Source organism: Perognathus longimembris, chromosome 9, assembly GCF_023159225.1.
Source record: "Perognathus longimembris pacificus isolate PPM17 chromosome 9, ASM2315922v1, whole genome shotgun sequence".
Taxonomy (NCBI): domain Eukaryota; kingdom Metazoa; phylum Chordata; class Mammalia; order Rodentia; family Heteromyidae; genus Perognathus; species Perognathus longimembris.
The window spans coordinates 60,393,706-60,410,881 of record NC_063169.1 but is presented as its reverse complement, the minus strand read 5'-3'; the positions used below and the strand labels follow the sequence as shown (position 1 = coordinate 60,410,881).

The following is a 17,176-nucleotide window of genomic DNA, read 5'->3' as shown; positions in this document are numbered from 1 at the left end:
AGCTCCCCCTCTTCCTCCTTCTCTCTCTCCTGCTTTCTCTCTCCTCTCCCTCTTTTACACACACACACACACACACACACACACACACACACACAGTGCTCTGCCTGAGTCTGAGTGGCAGGGAGTCTAGGGGGAGCGGGATGGTGGAGTAGGAGGCCCTGCCCCTCTCAGGGGAAGAAGGGAAGAAGGAGGCCGGCGGGGCCGGAGAGGAGGGAGGAGGGCCGGGAGGAGGGGCTCCGGGAGGCCCGGGCCTGGCAGGGCTGGGGAAGGCCGGCGGGACCCGCGCGGAAGGGCGTCAGCTCCCCGGGGCGTGGCTGGCGGAGGCCAGGGGAGGAACCCGCCTTACTCTTTGGATTTGTCGGACCCGTGCGCCGAGTTGATCCGATGCACCTCCTTCTTTTTGGCCTGTTTGGAAGCCATGGCCTCGGCCTGCCCAGGAGGGACTGAGCTCCGAGCGCCGAGCGGCTCCGCAGACACCGCGTCTGTGGTTGCCAGGAGATGGCGCCCGCTTCCGGAACGTCGGGGGCGTTCCCATGGCAACGGGCCTGCGTCCCGCGGATCCCCCGCTGGGTACCAGACCCCCTACCCCCGGCCCCCAACCAAGGGGACGCGCGCAGGACCCGAACCCAGGGCGGGAAGGGCAGGAGGATCCACGGGCAGTTCTGCCTGGTTTTGCCCTTTTTGAACCTTAACCATATTTGTTTCCCTTTTTTTGTGTTAATTTATTTATCATCAAAATGATGTACAGTTTCATATGTAGGGCAGCGAGTACATTTCTTATCAAACTTGTTAGCTCCCCCCCTCATTTTTCTCCCCCCTTACCCCCTCCCCAGTTGTACAGTTGGTTTACAGTGTATTGTCTTGTAGGTATTGCTGTTGCATTGGTTCTCCTTTTACCCTTTGTCTCTCCACTGTGATGTTCCCCTTCCCTTCCCTAGTTCTGATAAACCTATATATAATAGCCAGGGTACCATAAAACCATGGGGAAGAAAGACAAAAGAAAAAGGCATAACTTCACATGGTACATTAAAAATAATAGCAACAATAAACCACTTATTGCCATAACTTAGAGTTCATTTCGCTTAGCATCATCTTATGTGATCATATGTCCATAGCTATTGAGCTATTGTGATCTTCTGCTAAGACTATCCTTGACATGTACTAATAATTACCAATGAGGGAAACCATAGGGCCTAGGTTTCTTTGGGTCTGGCTCACTTCATTTAGTATGATTTTTTTACAAGTCTTTCCATTTCCTATGAATGGGGCAGTGTCTTTTTTTTTTTTTTTTTTTTTTTGATAGAGGCATAGAATTCCATTGTGTCTATGTACCACATTTCCTCAATCTATTCATCTACTGAGGGGCATCTGGGTTGGTTCCACGTTTTACTGATAGTAAATGGTGCAATGATGAACATAGTTGTGCTGGTAGCTTTAGTGTTATCCTGCTTGTAATCCTTTGGATAAATGCCCAAAAGCCGGGTTGCTGGGTCATAGGGGAGCTCTGTGTTTAGCCTTTTCAGGACCTCCACACTGCTTTCCAGAGTGCTTGAACAAGCTAACACTCCCATCAACAATAGGGCTCCCTTTTGGCCACTACCCTGCCAGCATCTGTTGTTATTAGTGTTCTTGATAATGGAAATTCTTAATAGGGTGAGGTGGAATCTCAATGCTGTTTTGATTTGCATTTCTTTTATGGCCTGACAAAGCCTTGTGGTTTAGCACCTGTAGGCGTTCTCTCCCACAGAGCTAGAATTAAATTAATCCTCTCTGCCATTGGGACTGAGTTTATACTCTGAGTTCTCCTGAGTAGTTGAGGAGTAGTTTTCTACAAAACGAAACTTTCAACTTCTCCAACTCATGAAATCCCAGCCGTCTCCACTCAGCATAGCCTATCCTTTGTTAGCCTATCAAGTCTGGTTTCTATTGGGGGTGATGTGGATGACCAGCAGAAAGCAACTCCACTGAATTTTATCTGCAAAACAAATACATTCAGTCAATAGTGTTGATTCAGTGATTGAGGAAGTGCCTCATAAGTATCTGTACAGTGTAGCTGAAAACCATGAAGACATCTAGAGGGCTCTGCTTTGCTTATTCTGTAATAGGGAGGTCAGATCTGGCCAGTGCCATCATTAGCTGTGGAGGAACTTCAGGTTGACTCCAGCTCAGATTAGAGCAGAAGCCAACTCCATCTTCCCTAAGATCTTCCCCACCCTCTCCAGGGAAGTTCCCCTTCGCTGTGATAAGATTGTGTAAATTGCTTGACCACCTGAAGCATGGAAAGTTCAAGGAACGTTCAAGGTTAAACCCGTGCCCTCCTATGAGTAGGCGTATCCACCTGCATCATGTGAGCCCCGCCAAATCTATGCACCAATTCTAACTAGAATGATAGGTTGGTTCAAATAGATACTATGAGACAGACTGTAACTCTATTGGCCACCTGCGTGTGGCAAGTTTGACTGTGATGTTTGCCTTATAACCAGGCTGGAAGGCCACTCGGACACGCGGTTCCAGCTCCCGAGTCTGGGCCCTGACCCTGCACACGTGGTCGGCAGTTTCGGCTCCCGAATCTGGGCTGCGACCAAGGCCGGTCGGTTCACTTTTTATTCACTTTTTACTTCCCCAATAAATCTGTCTTTTTGTCATCTTGTAGCTGGAGACTGTGTGGTGGACTGTTGGGGGAACCAGGAATCCTCTCCCTTGGTGGGGGGGGGACCCTGTTTCATTGTAGCGAACCCCCACTCTACTTCAATTCAAAGACTGGGAATCAAGGAGAACTTTTTTGAATGAAAATAGGTGACTAAATGAAAAGACAGCAAATGTCCTCAGAGATCAAAATATATAGCCATAAGTGTATATACAGTTTCTTGATATAGAAATAGCATGGTTTTTAAGTGATAGGTGAAGGAATTTCATCCTGGGCAGGAGTTATTTCTAAAGCAATTGTTATTGCCTACAAAATGTCAAGACTAAGAGAAGAAAAGCCTTCCAAGTCAAAGTAACCACATACCAATCATATTTTATGAGCAAATGACCCTGGTGCTAAGAGACGCAAAGTGTGTTGTCAAAAGTTTCAGGACTTCATACTGATTGAATCTGGACTTTAGGCATTAAAGTCAGGAGTACTGACTTAAGTCACACAAGCCACCATTCCACTCAGAACCTGACTCCTAAATATCTATTACACTAGGTGGATGTAAGAAGATCAAAATCAGAATCAAGTTCAGTTAACTATAGAAAGGTTTTGACAAGTAGCTTGCTCACTAACTGCTAACAGAGTCCTCTCTATTTGGTTAAGAATGCAGCATGCACACATGGAATTTCTCTGCTTTCTGGAGTTAAAGCACTGATGAAGTTGTAGTCATAAGAAGCAAGTATGTTTCTCCATTAATTCTAGCTACAAAATCTTAGGATGACAATTAAATACCCTTAATGCAAACTGCCTTCTGTCTAAAACTCATATACTTCTTATCGTGGTCAATGTCCCTTTAGCATAATAATAACCGCTATGATTTATTGACTGCCAAATACATGCCAGGCTTGGAAAGGGAGGTTTCGCTCTTTAGAGACAGACTACATTTCAATACCCGTTCTTGTTCCTTGGAATTATGAAGGAGTTATCAAACTTCCATTTTCTTAACTTGTGGAAAAAAAGAAGAATATAGCAAAGGTACTTGACACATTATAAGCACTCTGAGTGACAATTAGGGCTTTGGAAGCTGCGATGCCAAGAAAGCATGGAGCAGGTGGTAGGTGGCTGAGAAAGATCGCCCCCCCACAGCCCCTATTTCCCAATACCGCAGGCTAACTGTTCTTGTACTCACCTTCCAGATGACTGTCTTGGGCCTCTGTTAGGGAATCCCGAACTTTCTTACTTTATAACAGCTTACAAAGACTGAGAAACAGGGTCCTCTTGTTAATTAGAGCTCCTGAGCCTCTCCCCAGTCTACACTCATATTTGGAGAGGAGCTATTTGACTTAGAATAGCCATAGTTTCCATTAATGGGGAAGTGGTTAGAACCCTCACTTCTCCATGTTAACAGAAACGAAACAAACAGGAGTCTCTCTGCTAGTGATCCACCAAAATGGAGAAATGGGCTCTGGTAACCTCCTCCCCCCCTAACTTTGCCCGTCCTAAATGGCTGGAACCCTGGCAGGAGGCAGCCTTTCTGTCTTAAAGCTTTAATTCCACGCAGTTTCAGGCGCTCACTTCTATCTCCAGAGGAAATTACATGGATGGCACTGCTCGGCAACTTCTTCACAGATCAGTTGCACGACTGGGCATCTGGGGATTTAACCAGTCAAGTGAGAAAGTGAATTCTAAATGTTCTGCATGAGGCTGAGATGGTTATTTTGAACTATCATCTTTAATGCATCTTATTTCCTTAAAAATTATTGTCCTTCTCTCTATTTAGCACAGAGTTTCATTTGGTCTTCAAAATTCTACCAAATTCTGTTTTGTTTTTTCATCATTACTTATTCCCTTGATCTTTTTGACTATACTTCAAAGTGCCACTCAAAGTAGGAAGTGTTCTACTCTCTCACTGAATTCAGCTCAAATTTTAGAAGCCCCTACATCCCTAATGGTTGGAACTCACAATTGCTCTGCACTGGTTTGCTATATGTCTTCTACACTTCCAAGCTCCTTTCCTGTGTTAGCCTCTTCATCCTTTCAAATACCCCAAGTGTTTAAATCAGTCCATTTTACAAAGACAAGGCAAAGAAATGTTTTCAAAGACCAAAGCATACTAGAGTTAGAATATAACCTAGAATCATGGAGCAAGCTCCTCTACCCCATTGCTATCCTCATTCCTTTAAGCAGGGAGAGAGATCAAAGTATGAGTGCATCACTGAAAAATAGTTTCATAACCACAGTTTAGATTGAAATGTTTTCTATAATGCTCATTCTCTACATTTACAGGGGACTGTTTGGATCCATAGATACAAAAGCACTACCCTGCATTCTTGGGTAAACTGTAACTATGTTTAACTGTCTTTGAAATGAGGTTCTAAATGGAAATTCTTTAAAAATGGAGGAATTGAGGAATAAACAAAAAAATGTATAGTCACATCAAACAGACCTTAGAAGGAGAAACTGACATGATTATTTTCCAACAACAGCATCATTGAAAAAAAAATTAAAAGTATGTATAGGCATACAAGAACATCCAGCATTCAACATAGTAAAAATTGCAATAACTGTTATCTACACACAAGTACCTAGGAAAAGAAAATGGAAAATAACCCCTCCAAAAAAAAAAAAAAGAAAACATAAAATAAAGAACCAATTCAAATGATTCTGAAAAAACTACAGATGGTAGAATTAGCAGACTGGACATTAAAATACCTATCATAACTTAAATTCTGGATGTTTGAGGACCTAGAAGAAAGTCTAAATATGCCAAGTTTATTTTAGGAGCACTTAAAAATGAAAAACACAAGGTGTATTTTGGAAAATATCAGTAGAATTGATGGAAGGTTAGATATTGTAAGAAAACAAATTAATAAATTTGAGATTAATATAGAGCAGGAAAAAAGCATCATTGAAAAATGAACAGAGTGGCATAACTTCAGATTGCCAAATGAATGAACAGTTAGTGACCCTAAATAGTCAGGGACAGGGTGGAGGGTAGAGGTAGAGGGTAGGTGTTAAATCTAGAAAAAAATTGCACAGCAAGATAACTGATTTTTCCCCAAATTTTGTACAAGTTTTAATTCATAGATCCAAGAAATTCAATAATTCCTAAAACCAAGAAACATTAAAAACACTGTCCCCGCAGACATCATTATCACATGAATTTAGACCAAATTTTTTAAAAATCTTAAAATTGATCATATACTTTCACCTAAATTAGGGCAGGATATTAGTAGAAGAGAATTCACCAAAAAGTATAAATTCTCAGTCATATAAAAAGCTCCAGGCAAAAGTAATTATAAAGGAAAAATAACAACTCCAGAGCTGTTGCACACACACACACACACACACACACACACACACTCACACACACACACATGTTTATAATATTGTTTCCTTGTTCTTATCTATTAAGTTTTTCATCTTTGTTTTTTCGGGGATCAATTTCAAGTTTATTTATTTCCCTTCTAATGGTATTTATTTTCCAGCTTATTTGCTACATGTTTCATTAGCTATAACATAGAAGTTTACTATGTTTTGTGATGGCATCATTGACTATGAATACTAATGATTTTTTCCCTTTTCTGACATTTACTTAATTGTGTTTATGTAGAGATTTAATTTTTGCACTGCACGTTTCTTGCACGAGCAAGGTTTGGTTCCGATCTCTGAAGAGCTCGGAATCTCCTGGAACACACAGGACCATTCAGAGCTGGGATTTACAACATGGTGAATGAATGCTTCTGGGTAGCCAGAGGAAAAACACCCAAGAGGATGCTGAACACTTTTATATGTGGATGGGAGATGTTTTCCAGCACAGGACCCAAATCTGGACCAGGAGGCTGCCCCGGGCAGCTCGCTGCAGAAGGAAGTTGTAATGCTGGAAGATGACACTGTAAGAGGTCTGGGCAGTGGGGTGAGAGCAGCAGAAAGAGCACTAGGACACACCTCCCCATCTTCTCATCCGTGCGTGAAGTGCCACAAAATTAATTTAAGATATTTGATAGAGGCAGCAATAAAGTGAGTAGCTCAGCCTTCCGATTCAGGCTTCCACCCAGCTCCTAACCTCCTTGATGAGTGGGATGTTAAGTAAGCTCTATTGTCATCAAACCTCATTGTCCTCATCTAAATACATGGCTTTAACTTTCTCATCTGATGATTCATTGAGATACATATGCTGAGAAAAACAAAGCGAAAACCAAAGGGGTATAATTATTCTCCTGTGATGCAACATTACGTGATCTATATGAAATTTCTAAAAGAAATTGGGGAACACTAAAAATCGAAGTGACTGTGTTATGATGATCTATGAAGATTTCAAAGAATTCTAATAGCCTTGGGGAAGATAAAGTTTAATTTGAAGCTTAATTTTAAAACATGGCAATTCAAAAGAAAAATCAAGCTTCATGATTGTCATAAAGTATACTATTTCCCCTAAAGAAACTTTACTTTATTTACCTTGTTAATTTAGTCAGAAATTAGACTCTTTTCACTTAATTGCTGCAATCCTTTACATTTATGAAGCTTATTCAGTTTCCTATACACACACACACATATATGTATATATATCATATCGTACACATACTACTTACACAAGAAAATTTGATATTCACAAATATTCATTCCTGTGTTTAAATATGCAATGTTAATACGAACTGTGATGCAGGAGAAAAGTTTAGAATATTATTTAATTATGAAAATGTTCATTCTAGAAATACAAAAATGTAAAGACAAGTAAACAATTTTTAATTCAAATTCCAAGTACAGACACTGACAACATTTTAATGCATAAATCCATCTCAAACATATGCAATTATTTCATATGTCGATGATAAGTGTTTGACTTCTCTACTTAACTAGGTAGCTCTTAAGTATGTCATTTCATAGTCTTCTACATGATGTATGTTAATATACCATAGTGGAGATGAACAGAAACAGGGAACTGGAGTCTTGGACTGTGGCCTTGACCAAGTAGTTTCTTCTCACTCAGTTCTAGTTTGCTCACTTACAAAGACACCATGTAGGGGCTGGGAATATGGCCTACTGGCAAGAGAGCTTGGCTTGTGTACATGAAGCCCTGGGTTCGATTCCTCAGCACCACATATATAGAAAATGGCCAGAAGTGGCTCTGTGGCTCAAGTGGCAGAGTGCTAGCCTTGAGCAAAAAGAAGCCAGGGACAGTGCTCAGGCCCTGAGTCCAAGCCCCAGGACTGGCAAACAAAACAAATATAAAGACACCATGTAGACTAAATAAGTTTTGTTAGCATTCACAGATACCAGCACTTCCAGGGTGCCAGTGCAGTATAGAGGAAGGTCTTAGGTAGGACTCAGCAAAAAGGTATTGCAAGAAAAAGTATTGCACAAAAGACTGCAGAACTAAAATGGCAAATGTGAGAAAGGACAGAAGCCTGGGAATATCAGTGCAAAGGTAGCAAGGGATCTTTGATTCCTCTCACCCATTCCCATCTAAGAGCTAAGAAGGTGGACTGAGACCTTCTTATCCTCTGAACTCCAATGTCATGATGGTCACTTAGAGACCAATGCTATTAGAAATTTAGTCATAATAAATCCATTTGGACATTTTACATAGTTGTATCAGTATACATTTTCAGCAATCTGACCGAGTTTGTCTTTTAAGGAAAACATAATGTAAAAGTGCACATAAATTTAGAAATAATTCATTTAAAATAAAAATGCCTCATTAAAGAATAAATTCAAAAAACAGTCAGAGGAAGAAGAATATTGGATGGTAAAGGTCTTATTTTATTTATTTATTTATTATTTTTACTTTTCATGCTGGTACTGGGGCTTGAACTCAGGGTCTAGGTACTGTCCCTGAGCTTTTTTTGCTCAAGGCTAGTCCTCTACCACTTGAACCACAGCTCTATTCCCAGCTATTTGGTAATTAACTGGACATAAGAGTTTCACCTACTTTCCTGGTTAGGCTGGTGTTGAACTGAAATCCTCAGATCCCAGCTTCCTGAGTAGCTAGGATTACAGGCATGAGCCACCAGTGTGCAGTAGTAAAGATCTTAAATGAAGAGACCCATTCTTCCTTCCCTTAGCACAGGTCTGTGTTGGTCAGCTGCATTGTTCAAGGTCCAAGTGGAGGGAATGAGATCTATAGGAAGAGTATACAGCAGAGAGAGGCCCAGAATTCATGAACTTAACATTCTAGTCCAGTGAGACAGATAATAAACACACAGTAAATAAAATACGTAGTTACACGTCAGAATGGGGAAAAGGGAAAGAAAGGAAATGTGGAAACCAGGGATGATGTACTCTTTTATACCCAGGTCACAGAAGTGAGTTTTCTGATGATGGTGAGATCCAGAGAGACATCCGAAAAGTATAAGACAGTGAGCGTCCCACCTGCAAATGGAGTTTCTGAGGTGAGAGGGTGCAGGTGGACCTCGGTGCCTCTGTGTGGAGAACACACAGCAGAGAGAAGAGATTATGATGGAAATTGGTAACCCAAAACAGCAGTGTTTATAATACTAATGCAACAAAGCAAAAAATATAAACCTTTGTTATAAATTTAATACAAAAGCTCTTTGAATGCAAAAATTAAGGAATACTTCAGCCAGAAGATTATATTTTGTTCGTAGAGAAGATTTAAAATTATGAAGATGTCAATTATCACCAAATTTATTGAATTCAGCGAATTTCAAAAAAAATTAAAACTTGTTCGGGTAGAAATCGACTCTTAGATAGTAAGATTTGTATAGCAATACCGACAAATTGGATTTTGTTTTAAACATTTTAATGAGCAAATCATTGTGTCATTTGAAAAGGTAATTTAATGTCTTTAAAGTGACTATGAAACTATAATAAATATTAATATAGAATAAGAAAATAGGTTAATTAATCAAAACATTAAGTCCAGACAATAAACTGTGGCAAATTTATTTTAAAATCACAAATGAAATTAATGTATATGAGAAGATTAAGTATGTTGTTCAATATATGTACCAGAATAACCAAATACTTATGAAATGGGTAATGATTTGTATCTCATTTAATACACAAAAACTATTAAGTCAAGATGTATTGTAGACCTAAAAGTTCTATCTAAAAATCTCCTGGGAGAAAATAGAACAGAGATGTTCACAGATTACCCCATGAAAACTGAACTTCGCTGAAACTACAAACTTCTCAAAAACAGTCTTTTTTAACTTTCTTTCTTTGGAAACAATCTTTTATAAAAAGGACAAAACAAACATCACCTGGAATCTTTTCTATACTTTTACAATAAAATATCTGTATAAAGAATATATGAGGGGGCTGGGAATGTGGCTTAGTGGTAGAGTGCTTGCCTAGCATGCACTAAGGCCTGGATTCGATTCCTCAGGACCATGTACACAGAAAAAAAACAAAGAATATATGAGGGCTTCCCAGTATTTGATAATAGGAAGGTATCTGTGTAATGAAATGTGGTACAAAACGTGGGTACCCACAAAATGACAAAGACAAATGGCCAGTAAACAGCCTGTGGGCCGGTATAGAAGTCAGTGAGATACAGAACCGCTGCAATGCTGAAACTGGAAACAGACTAGCACTGCTATGCCAGTGCTGGGCTGTTGTTCTTTTTTTATGAGACCCTGGTTACAACTGAAACCGACATTTACTGGAATTTACCCTTCTTGTGTAGATTTGGCCAGAAGAGGAACTTGTGCAAGATCAAAAGCTTGTAAATGAAGCAGTGGCGGTTATGTTGGAATGGACCATTGTCTTATGTGGTGTAAGGTTAAGTGCCAGTGAGACATCTGGGCTGCAGCCTATTCCCGTGCTGCCATATGTTCTCTTGAGATGGCAGCCCTGCTGACCAATAGGTGCTAGGGAAGCTGCATAGAAGCAAAGACTTCCACAGACCTCTCCATGAACTTCCTCCTTAGGCCTCATGGCAGTGTCTGCAAGAGCTTGCATTCTCTGAATTCCCTGGAAGTTTTAACTGGTCCATTTGCCTCATTCCTTTGCAGTTGGTTATTAGTGAGTCTTTTTCTATCTTCCAACAATGTTTCCACATAATAAATCTACTTCCATTTTTCTTTAAGATCTAATTATTCTAATGACATTCCTGGAGGCTCTGCTTCCTAATCCTTGACTGTTGTTGTTACTGGCTACTATATCTGTTCTAGCTAGGTCCTCAAACTTGTGTTTGATGCTATTATTGACATGAACATTTGGAAGGTGTCATTCTGGACTGAGAGCAATTATGTGTTTCATATGAGAATAACATAAACAATTTTTCTTTAACAACAATATTTTACAAAGGCCTCTAATACTTTCTATCCCTATCAAAATGTCGCTTCTCAACATCACTAAGTATGTCCTTGGCCAGATGATTCTCTTTGTCTACTGAGACATTAGCAAGCAGGACCCAAGGAAAGATGTGAAAAGGAAAAGTGACTTGGCCTTTGCCTTTTCTTGCTGATTTTGCAATGTAGCTAAAAGGATAAATCCTTTTAGATTCTGAAATTCAGAGAGCCAAGTCCTGCTCAACTTAATACCCCAGTGAACAACAAACAACGATTAGATATTTAAATTAGACAGTTAGACCATCTGGCTGTAATGAGCTGGCTGAGGTCAGTGTTAGTTTATGACACTAGATTGTTTAATGACTTGTGAAGTGAACACTAAGCAATACACATCCAAAGATTGGAGTAGACACCAAACAATTACAGCCTCTAGTCCCTGGTGATGGAAAATCACCCTGGAAAACCAGTAGTTGATTATAAAGTTAAACCCACAGCTTACTTTCCTAAGATTCAGCCACTTACATCCACAGTCTTTCATATTTACTCACCTAAGAGAAATGATCACATGTTCACACAAAGATTTGTGCACAAAAAATGTTCACAGTGCTTTTATTCATGGCAAATGGAAATAACCCAAATATCTAGCAACAGAATAAAAATGATAATATATTAAGTAGCACCACTTGAGAACAAAAGATATAAGGACAAATGGATAAGACATAAAAATATCCAATGGAGTTAATGACACAGTATGATTGTGTTCACTATGCATATTATTCAAGATTCTTCCAAGAAAGGGAAACAGTAGAATAGATAGATGATAGGTAGATGACCGATAGGCATATGATAGGCAGATAGATAAATAGATGCTTAGATGATGTATAGATTTTTCATAGGCAATTTCTCATGTGATTATAGGTGCATAGAAGTCTCATGATCTGTCATGTTATTTCCAAGCTGAAGAGCAGGACAGATAAGGGAATTCAGAATGCAGTGCCCTGAGAACTGGCATGGAGATTGGGCATGTTGGTATAATTTCTAAGAGACCAAAGCCTTTTTAACCAGGAGCTCCAATATTTGAAGGTAGAAGATGAAAGTCTCAATGAAGAAAGAAAAAGAGACAGAATTCACCCTTTTCTCCTCCATCTGGGCCTTCCATGGATTGAGGAAGGCTGTGCATTTTCTTAGTTCACCAGTGCAAATGCTACCTACTTCTGGAAGATTTCTTTAGAAATAATGCTCCACTGTACATATGAAGATGGCACATAAACTTAACCAGTACATACTATAGAAGCACATTTTTCCTAGAAGAAATATATAGGAAAAGAGAAACCAGCAAATGATGGATTAAATAATGCATATAATGTAATATATATAGATATACATATCTATATATAGATATATATACACTAAAAGATCAACCATGGAATCTAAGCTGAATATGGAGAGGTATTCAAAAATTACAACATAAAACTGAACTTCACTGAAATTACAAACTTCTCAAAAACAGTCTTTTCTTTTTTAGCTTTCCTTTTTTGTTGTCAAACTGACAACAGGAAATTGGAAGCAGGATATATATATATATATATATATATATCCTATATATATTATATATAGTCTTGGATGGGTTGAAATGAATTAGAAAGACTCAAGATTATAGCACAGGCTTGATGGCTTAACATTTTCACCTCAATTTATTTTTGTCAATAAATAAAGCTATGCATTTCACAAAATTTCTTTTGGGGAAACTATTTTCTATGTCTTTCATTTCTTCAACATCTATCTCCATGATATAGTAATTTCATGACTCATGATGCCATGGTAGTAATCCAATAGTGAGAAATTCATATTCTATGCTTTTCATTTAGTGGAGATGATTTACATTTTTCTGTAGGCTGAAACTTTAGCACAAGTTTAGCCACCATGTTTGTTCTGTCATGAGATACATTTTCCCCCATTTACTTCTCTGAAATTGAAGTTAGAGCTGTGGGAATTTTTTTGTCAGATTATAAAACAAGATCTAGCTCTAGGTCATATTTTCCTCCCTAGTCATCACTTCCATCCCACACGGAGCATTAAATGTGAACTTGAATGACCTTTTCTCATTGTTTATTCCCAATTTCTAGCTTCTGCATGGTAAAATTATAACTGAGTGGGAAGCAATTTCTGTTCACTTCAAGAATCTGTTGAAGTCATTCAAGTAACTTGCCCATAGCAACAGAAAGAGCCACTTGCAACACTTGCAATTTAATTCTTAGCACTGAAGATTACACAAGGAGGACTTCCATTTTCCTCCTCCTTCTGTTGGGTGCTTCAATTTGCATCTATATAAACAAACCTCACATACAAAAGCATAAATAATAACCTAAATTTGGGATTTAATATTTCCCCTTTCCCTAACACTTCTTTTTGAAGGATAGTTTTGTCAGGTAGAGAACTGAACATTGTTTGTTTTTGCTTACAGCGTTTTGAATATACCCATCTACTTCTTCTATGGGTTCTAATGAGAAATACCTGTTGATCTCTCAGAGGTGAAGCTAGGTGATAGACACTTCCCTCTGGGTCCTGAGTGTCTTTCTGCTTCTTGGTAATAGGGAGTGAGATTATGAGCTGCGTAGGGATAGTTTTCTATGAATTTATTGTTCTTAGAATTCATTCCGCTCTACAGATGTATAGACCAATATTTTAAAACCAAACGTAGCATGTCTGGGGATATTGTTTCTTTACATATAATCTTTCTGGCCATCTCTCTCTGTTCTTCTGCATCCTAAGGTTGGTATACATTATGCTGACCTGTTTTTCAGACTCAATAATTTCAATCACCAAGTTTTCTGATTTGGTCCTTTGCTTTCTCAAATCTGCATTTAGCTCCTCTGAATGTTTTCACTTTAGTTTTAATAAAATGTTCCTAATTAGTTCTTTTTAATAACTTGTGTTTGTTGTTATAGTCTCTATTGTGCAAGTCATTTATCTCCTTTATCTTTTTTACATTGTTTTCATTGCTCTTTGAATATAGCTAAAATAATGGACTTACTTTTGTCTAGAAAACACAATATCTTGAGTTCCTAGATTAGACTCTCTTTTTTTGGCATTCTTTGTAACTTATTCTTGTTGAAAATTGGACACTTGGAGTATTTTACTAAAAATGAGTTCCTTTCCACCCAGAGTTTTGTTTTTGGTTTTCTTTTTTTTTTTTTTTTTTTTTTGGCTCTTATAGTTATTTTAAATTTTTCAACATTTCTTGGCCCAGATATGTTATATTACATATAACAAATGAAGTAGAGGTTGAATATTTCTTATCTAATCTGCACGAGACTAATAATATCACAAATTTTGGAGTTTTCCAGATTTGAGAATATTTTCATAGAATAATTGAGCATTCTACTATATCATATCTTATATTATCCAAAATCCGAAATACTTTTGAGAGCTGATACTCAAAAAACTTTTTCATATTTTGGAGCATCTTCTATTTGCAAAAAAATTTGAAGTTGTATACAGGCTTGGTCAACCCATATCTGGCTTATTACCTTCGTGATCAGGTAATAATTGGCTAAAGATTTCCCTAACTACCTGGAGCTACAAAATCTTTTGATTTACTAAGAAGTATGGCTTCTATACCAAATCATAGCAAGTTACAACTCTACCTTAGCCTTTTTTCCCTACTTCTCTGGAGCCTTAACAGTTAAGAATGTGAGCTTGGAGCCTTCCCAGGTAGCTCTCTAGAGATCACACAATGGTCTTGTGATCATTTCAGTCCCCAGGTTTCTTGTGATTGATTTTTTAAATAAGCTCTCTTTTGTTCTCTTGTTATCAGTGGCTGCAAGGCAGCAAGAGCTTGTATCTGTTAATAATTTGGACAAGTACTTTCTTAAATAGTAGTTTTAGCACTAAGCAAGTTTGGAGTCAGGTAAAATGGCCTTTAGGAAATTATTTAAAAAGTCAAAATAATAGAAGGTTTGACACAGTGGTCATTGCTTGATGTGAGAGCAAGCATTGTGATCCATGATTTACCAACTCCTAATTGAATTATGTGGGTCTACCAAGCACATTGAAGTTTAACTGCTACTTAACCTCTTTTCAGAAGCATTACAGCACAATTTGTTTTGAAATAAAACATAACACTGCTCCAATCCAAGCATAAAATTGGTGCTAATGAAGGAAATATATGTTATTTAAAGAAAGAGTACAATTTCAATTGTGTGTTTTGTCAAATGACCAACTCAAATGCCTTACTGGACCTAAGAAAAGAAGACACGTAAGAGGAAATGTACCTGGAGCCAGGTGAGTAAAGGAAACAGAAGTCAAAACTCTGAAGAGTCAGTGTCATCAAATGATCGGAAACATCTTATTTCTCTAGGTTTTTATTTGACTATTATTTGATAGAGGATAAAATGGCATAAATCATATGTTATGGTATAATTTGAAAATTATCTCCTTTTCAGAGAAACATGCAATAATGACATATTTTACAATACAAAAAAAAGATCCTACAATAGTTACTTGGAGATTGTTTGTTGGATTAGTAAATGAGTTGATTTCATTGCTTTGTCACAGAAAATTACTATTTGATGATGATGAAAATGGTGATGATGTGTGCATACTAGGGTTTGAATCAGGGCCTGGGCATTATCCCTGGGCTCTCTCAAAGCTAGTGCTTTATCCTTCTGTTTCTAATTCATGACTTCTAATTTTTGCTTTCATACATATTATTTCAATGGATATATGCAATATAATGTCATCAAGTAAAATGCTGGATAAAATATCATTTGTAACCTTGAGTATTGTCATTTTAAGTATTGAGTAGAAGCAGTTTTAAGAATTGTCTTTTATGAAAATTTTATAGGTTTTCACTCTCTCAACTACTTGAGGCTGAGACCCTGGGTTGCCATACCCTAATGGTCTGAGAAAATACATGAAATAAATGAAATGCTATCTCAGTGCAGCTTTGTTTTTACATGTTTTTGAATTTGAGAATTTTTTTATCTGTTGAATAGCTATTTGTATTTTCTTTTCAACCAATTTTTTTGGATAAGCCATTGCTCATTGAGTTGTTTTATTTATTTATGTACTTTTTATTGTATGGGTGATGTACAGAGGGGTTACCATCACATAAGTAAGGTAATAGTACATTTCTTGTGGAGGTTGTTACCCACTCCCTCATTTTCTCCCACTTTGCCTCTCCCTGATTCCCCTCCCCCCAAGTTGTAAAGTTCATTTCCACCACAGTGTCTTGTGAGTATCAATGTTGCATTGGTTCACCTTTTGTCCTTTGTCTCACCAGAAATTGTTTTAAACTTAAGGAAAAGAGTTCACTTATAGTGGTTTTTGATGATGTATTTGCTCATTTTTATGTAGCTGAATATATCAGATCTTAGAATCTTTTGTTATAATCAGAAAGCACTTCATGATTTAAAGATATTTTAAATTAATTTTTATAATTTAAAAGTATTTTTCATTTAAATTATTAATGTTATTTATCTGAAATTTACCTAAATAATGATAGGGAGCCAACCTACTTTTCTAGATGGCTTCTTGGTTTTCTCAAAACATTTAACTAAGTAATTAACTTGGCTTTGCTGATTTTAAGTAACATTTCATCATATACTATATTCATAAATTCTTTCAGATTTATTTATTTATTTGGTATCATAAGGGTCTTAGGCTGATACCAGACATACTTAATTTTTAGAGAAAGAGAGGATCTTTTTTCAAAGAATGTTGAACAATACAAGTCATTATTATTACAGAAAGTATTTTTGGTACATACAAGTAAATATGAATTCAACATTTTTTCTTTGTGGTCCTAGAAATTGATGTCAGAGTATCTTGCATGTTAAACAGGTACTCTACCCTTTGAGCCATGCCTTCAGTCCCCTTTTACACTAATTATTTTCAAGATAAGCTTTCTCTTTGTGATGTGGCCAGCCTGAGCTACTGTTCTCTACTTAAACTTTTCCTCATGTCTGGAGACAACCAGAATGTGCCAGAGCCCTGAGTAACTGGTTGAGATGTATTCAGGAATTTCTTTTTGCCAAGATTGGCTTCAAACCATGATCCACAGACTTCTAGCTCCCAACTGGCTAGTGTTACAGAATTGTGACACATCATCTCACTTGAATTAAACTATTTTAATCACAAAATCACAATACTGTTCGCATTAGAAATTTGTTAGTAGCAAAAATTTCTGAAATTTAACCTCATGAAGCAGGGGAAGAGTTTCTTAGTACACTCAGCACTTAGACTGTTCCCATTCACTGTACCAAAATCTGTGATGCTAAAC

The 17,176-nt window shown here is 37.7% G+C and overlaps 1 protein-coding gene across 1 annotated transcript in view; it reads right to left on the bottom strand.

Annotated features, from left to right (window-relative positions):
- Positions 1 to 429, bottom strand: part of Adgb (androglobin) — a 94,514-nt gene extending 94,085 nt beyond the window's left edge. The window contains exon 1 of the mRNA XM_048354251.1: positions 347 to 429. Within this exon, the coding sequence (XP_048210208.1) occupies positions 347 to 420 (74 nt within the window). The 5' untranslated portion in view covers positions 421 to 429. The remainder of the gene's footprint in view (positions 1 to 346) is intronic.
- Between the last annotated feature and the right edge of the window lie 16,747 nt (positions 430 to 17,176).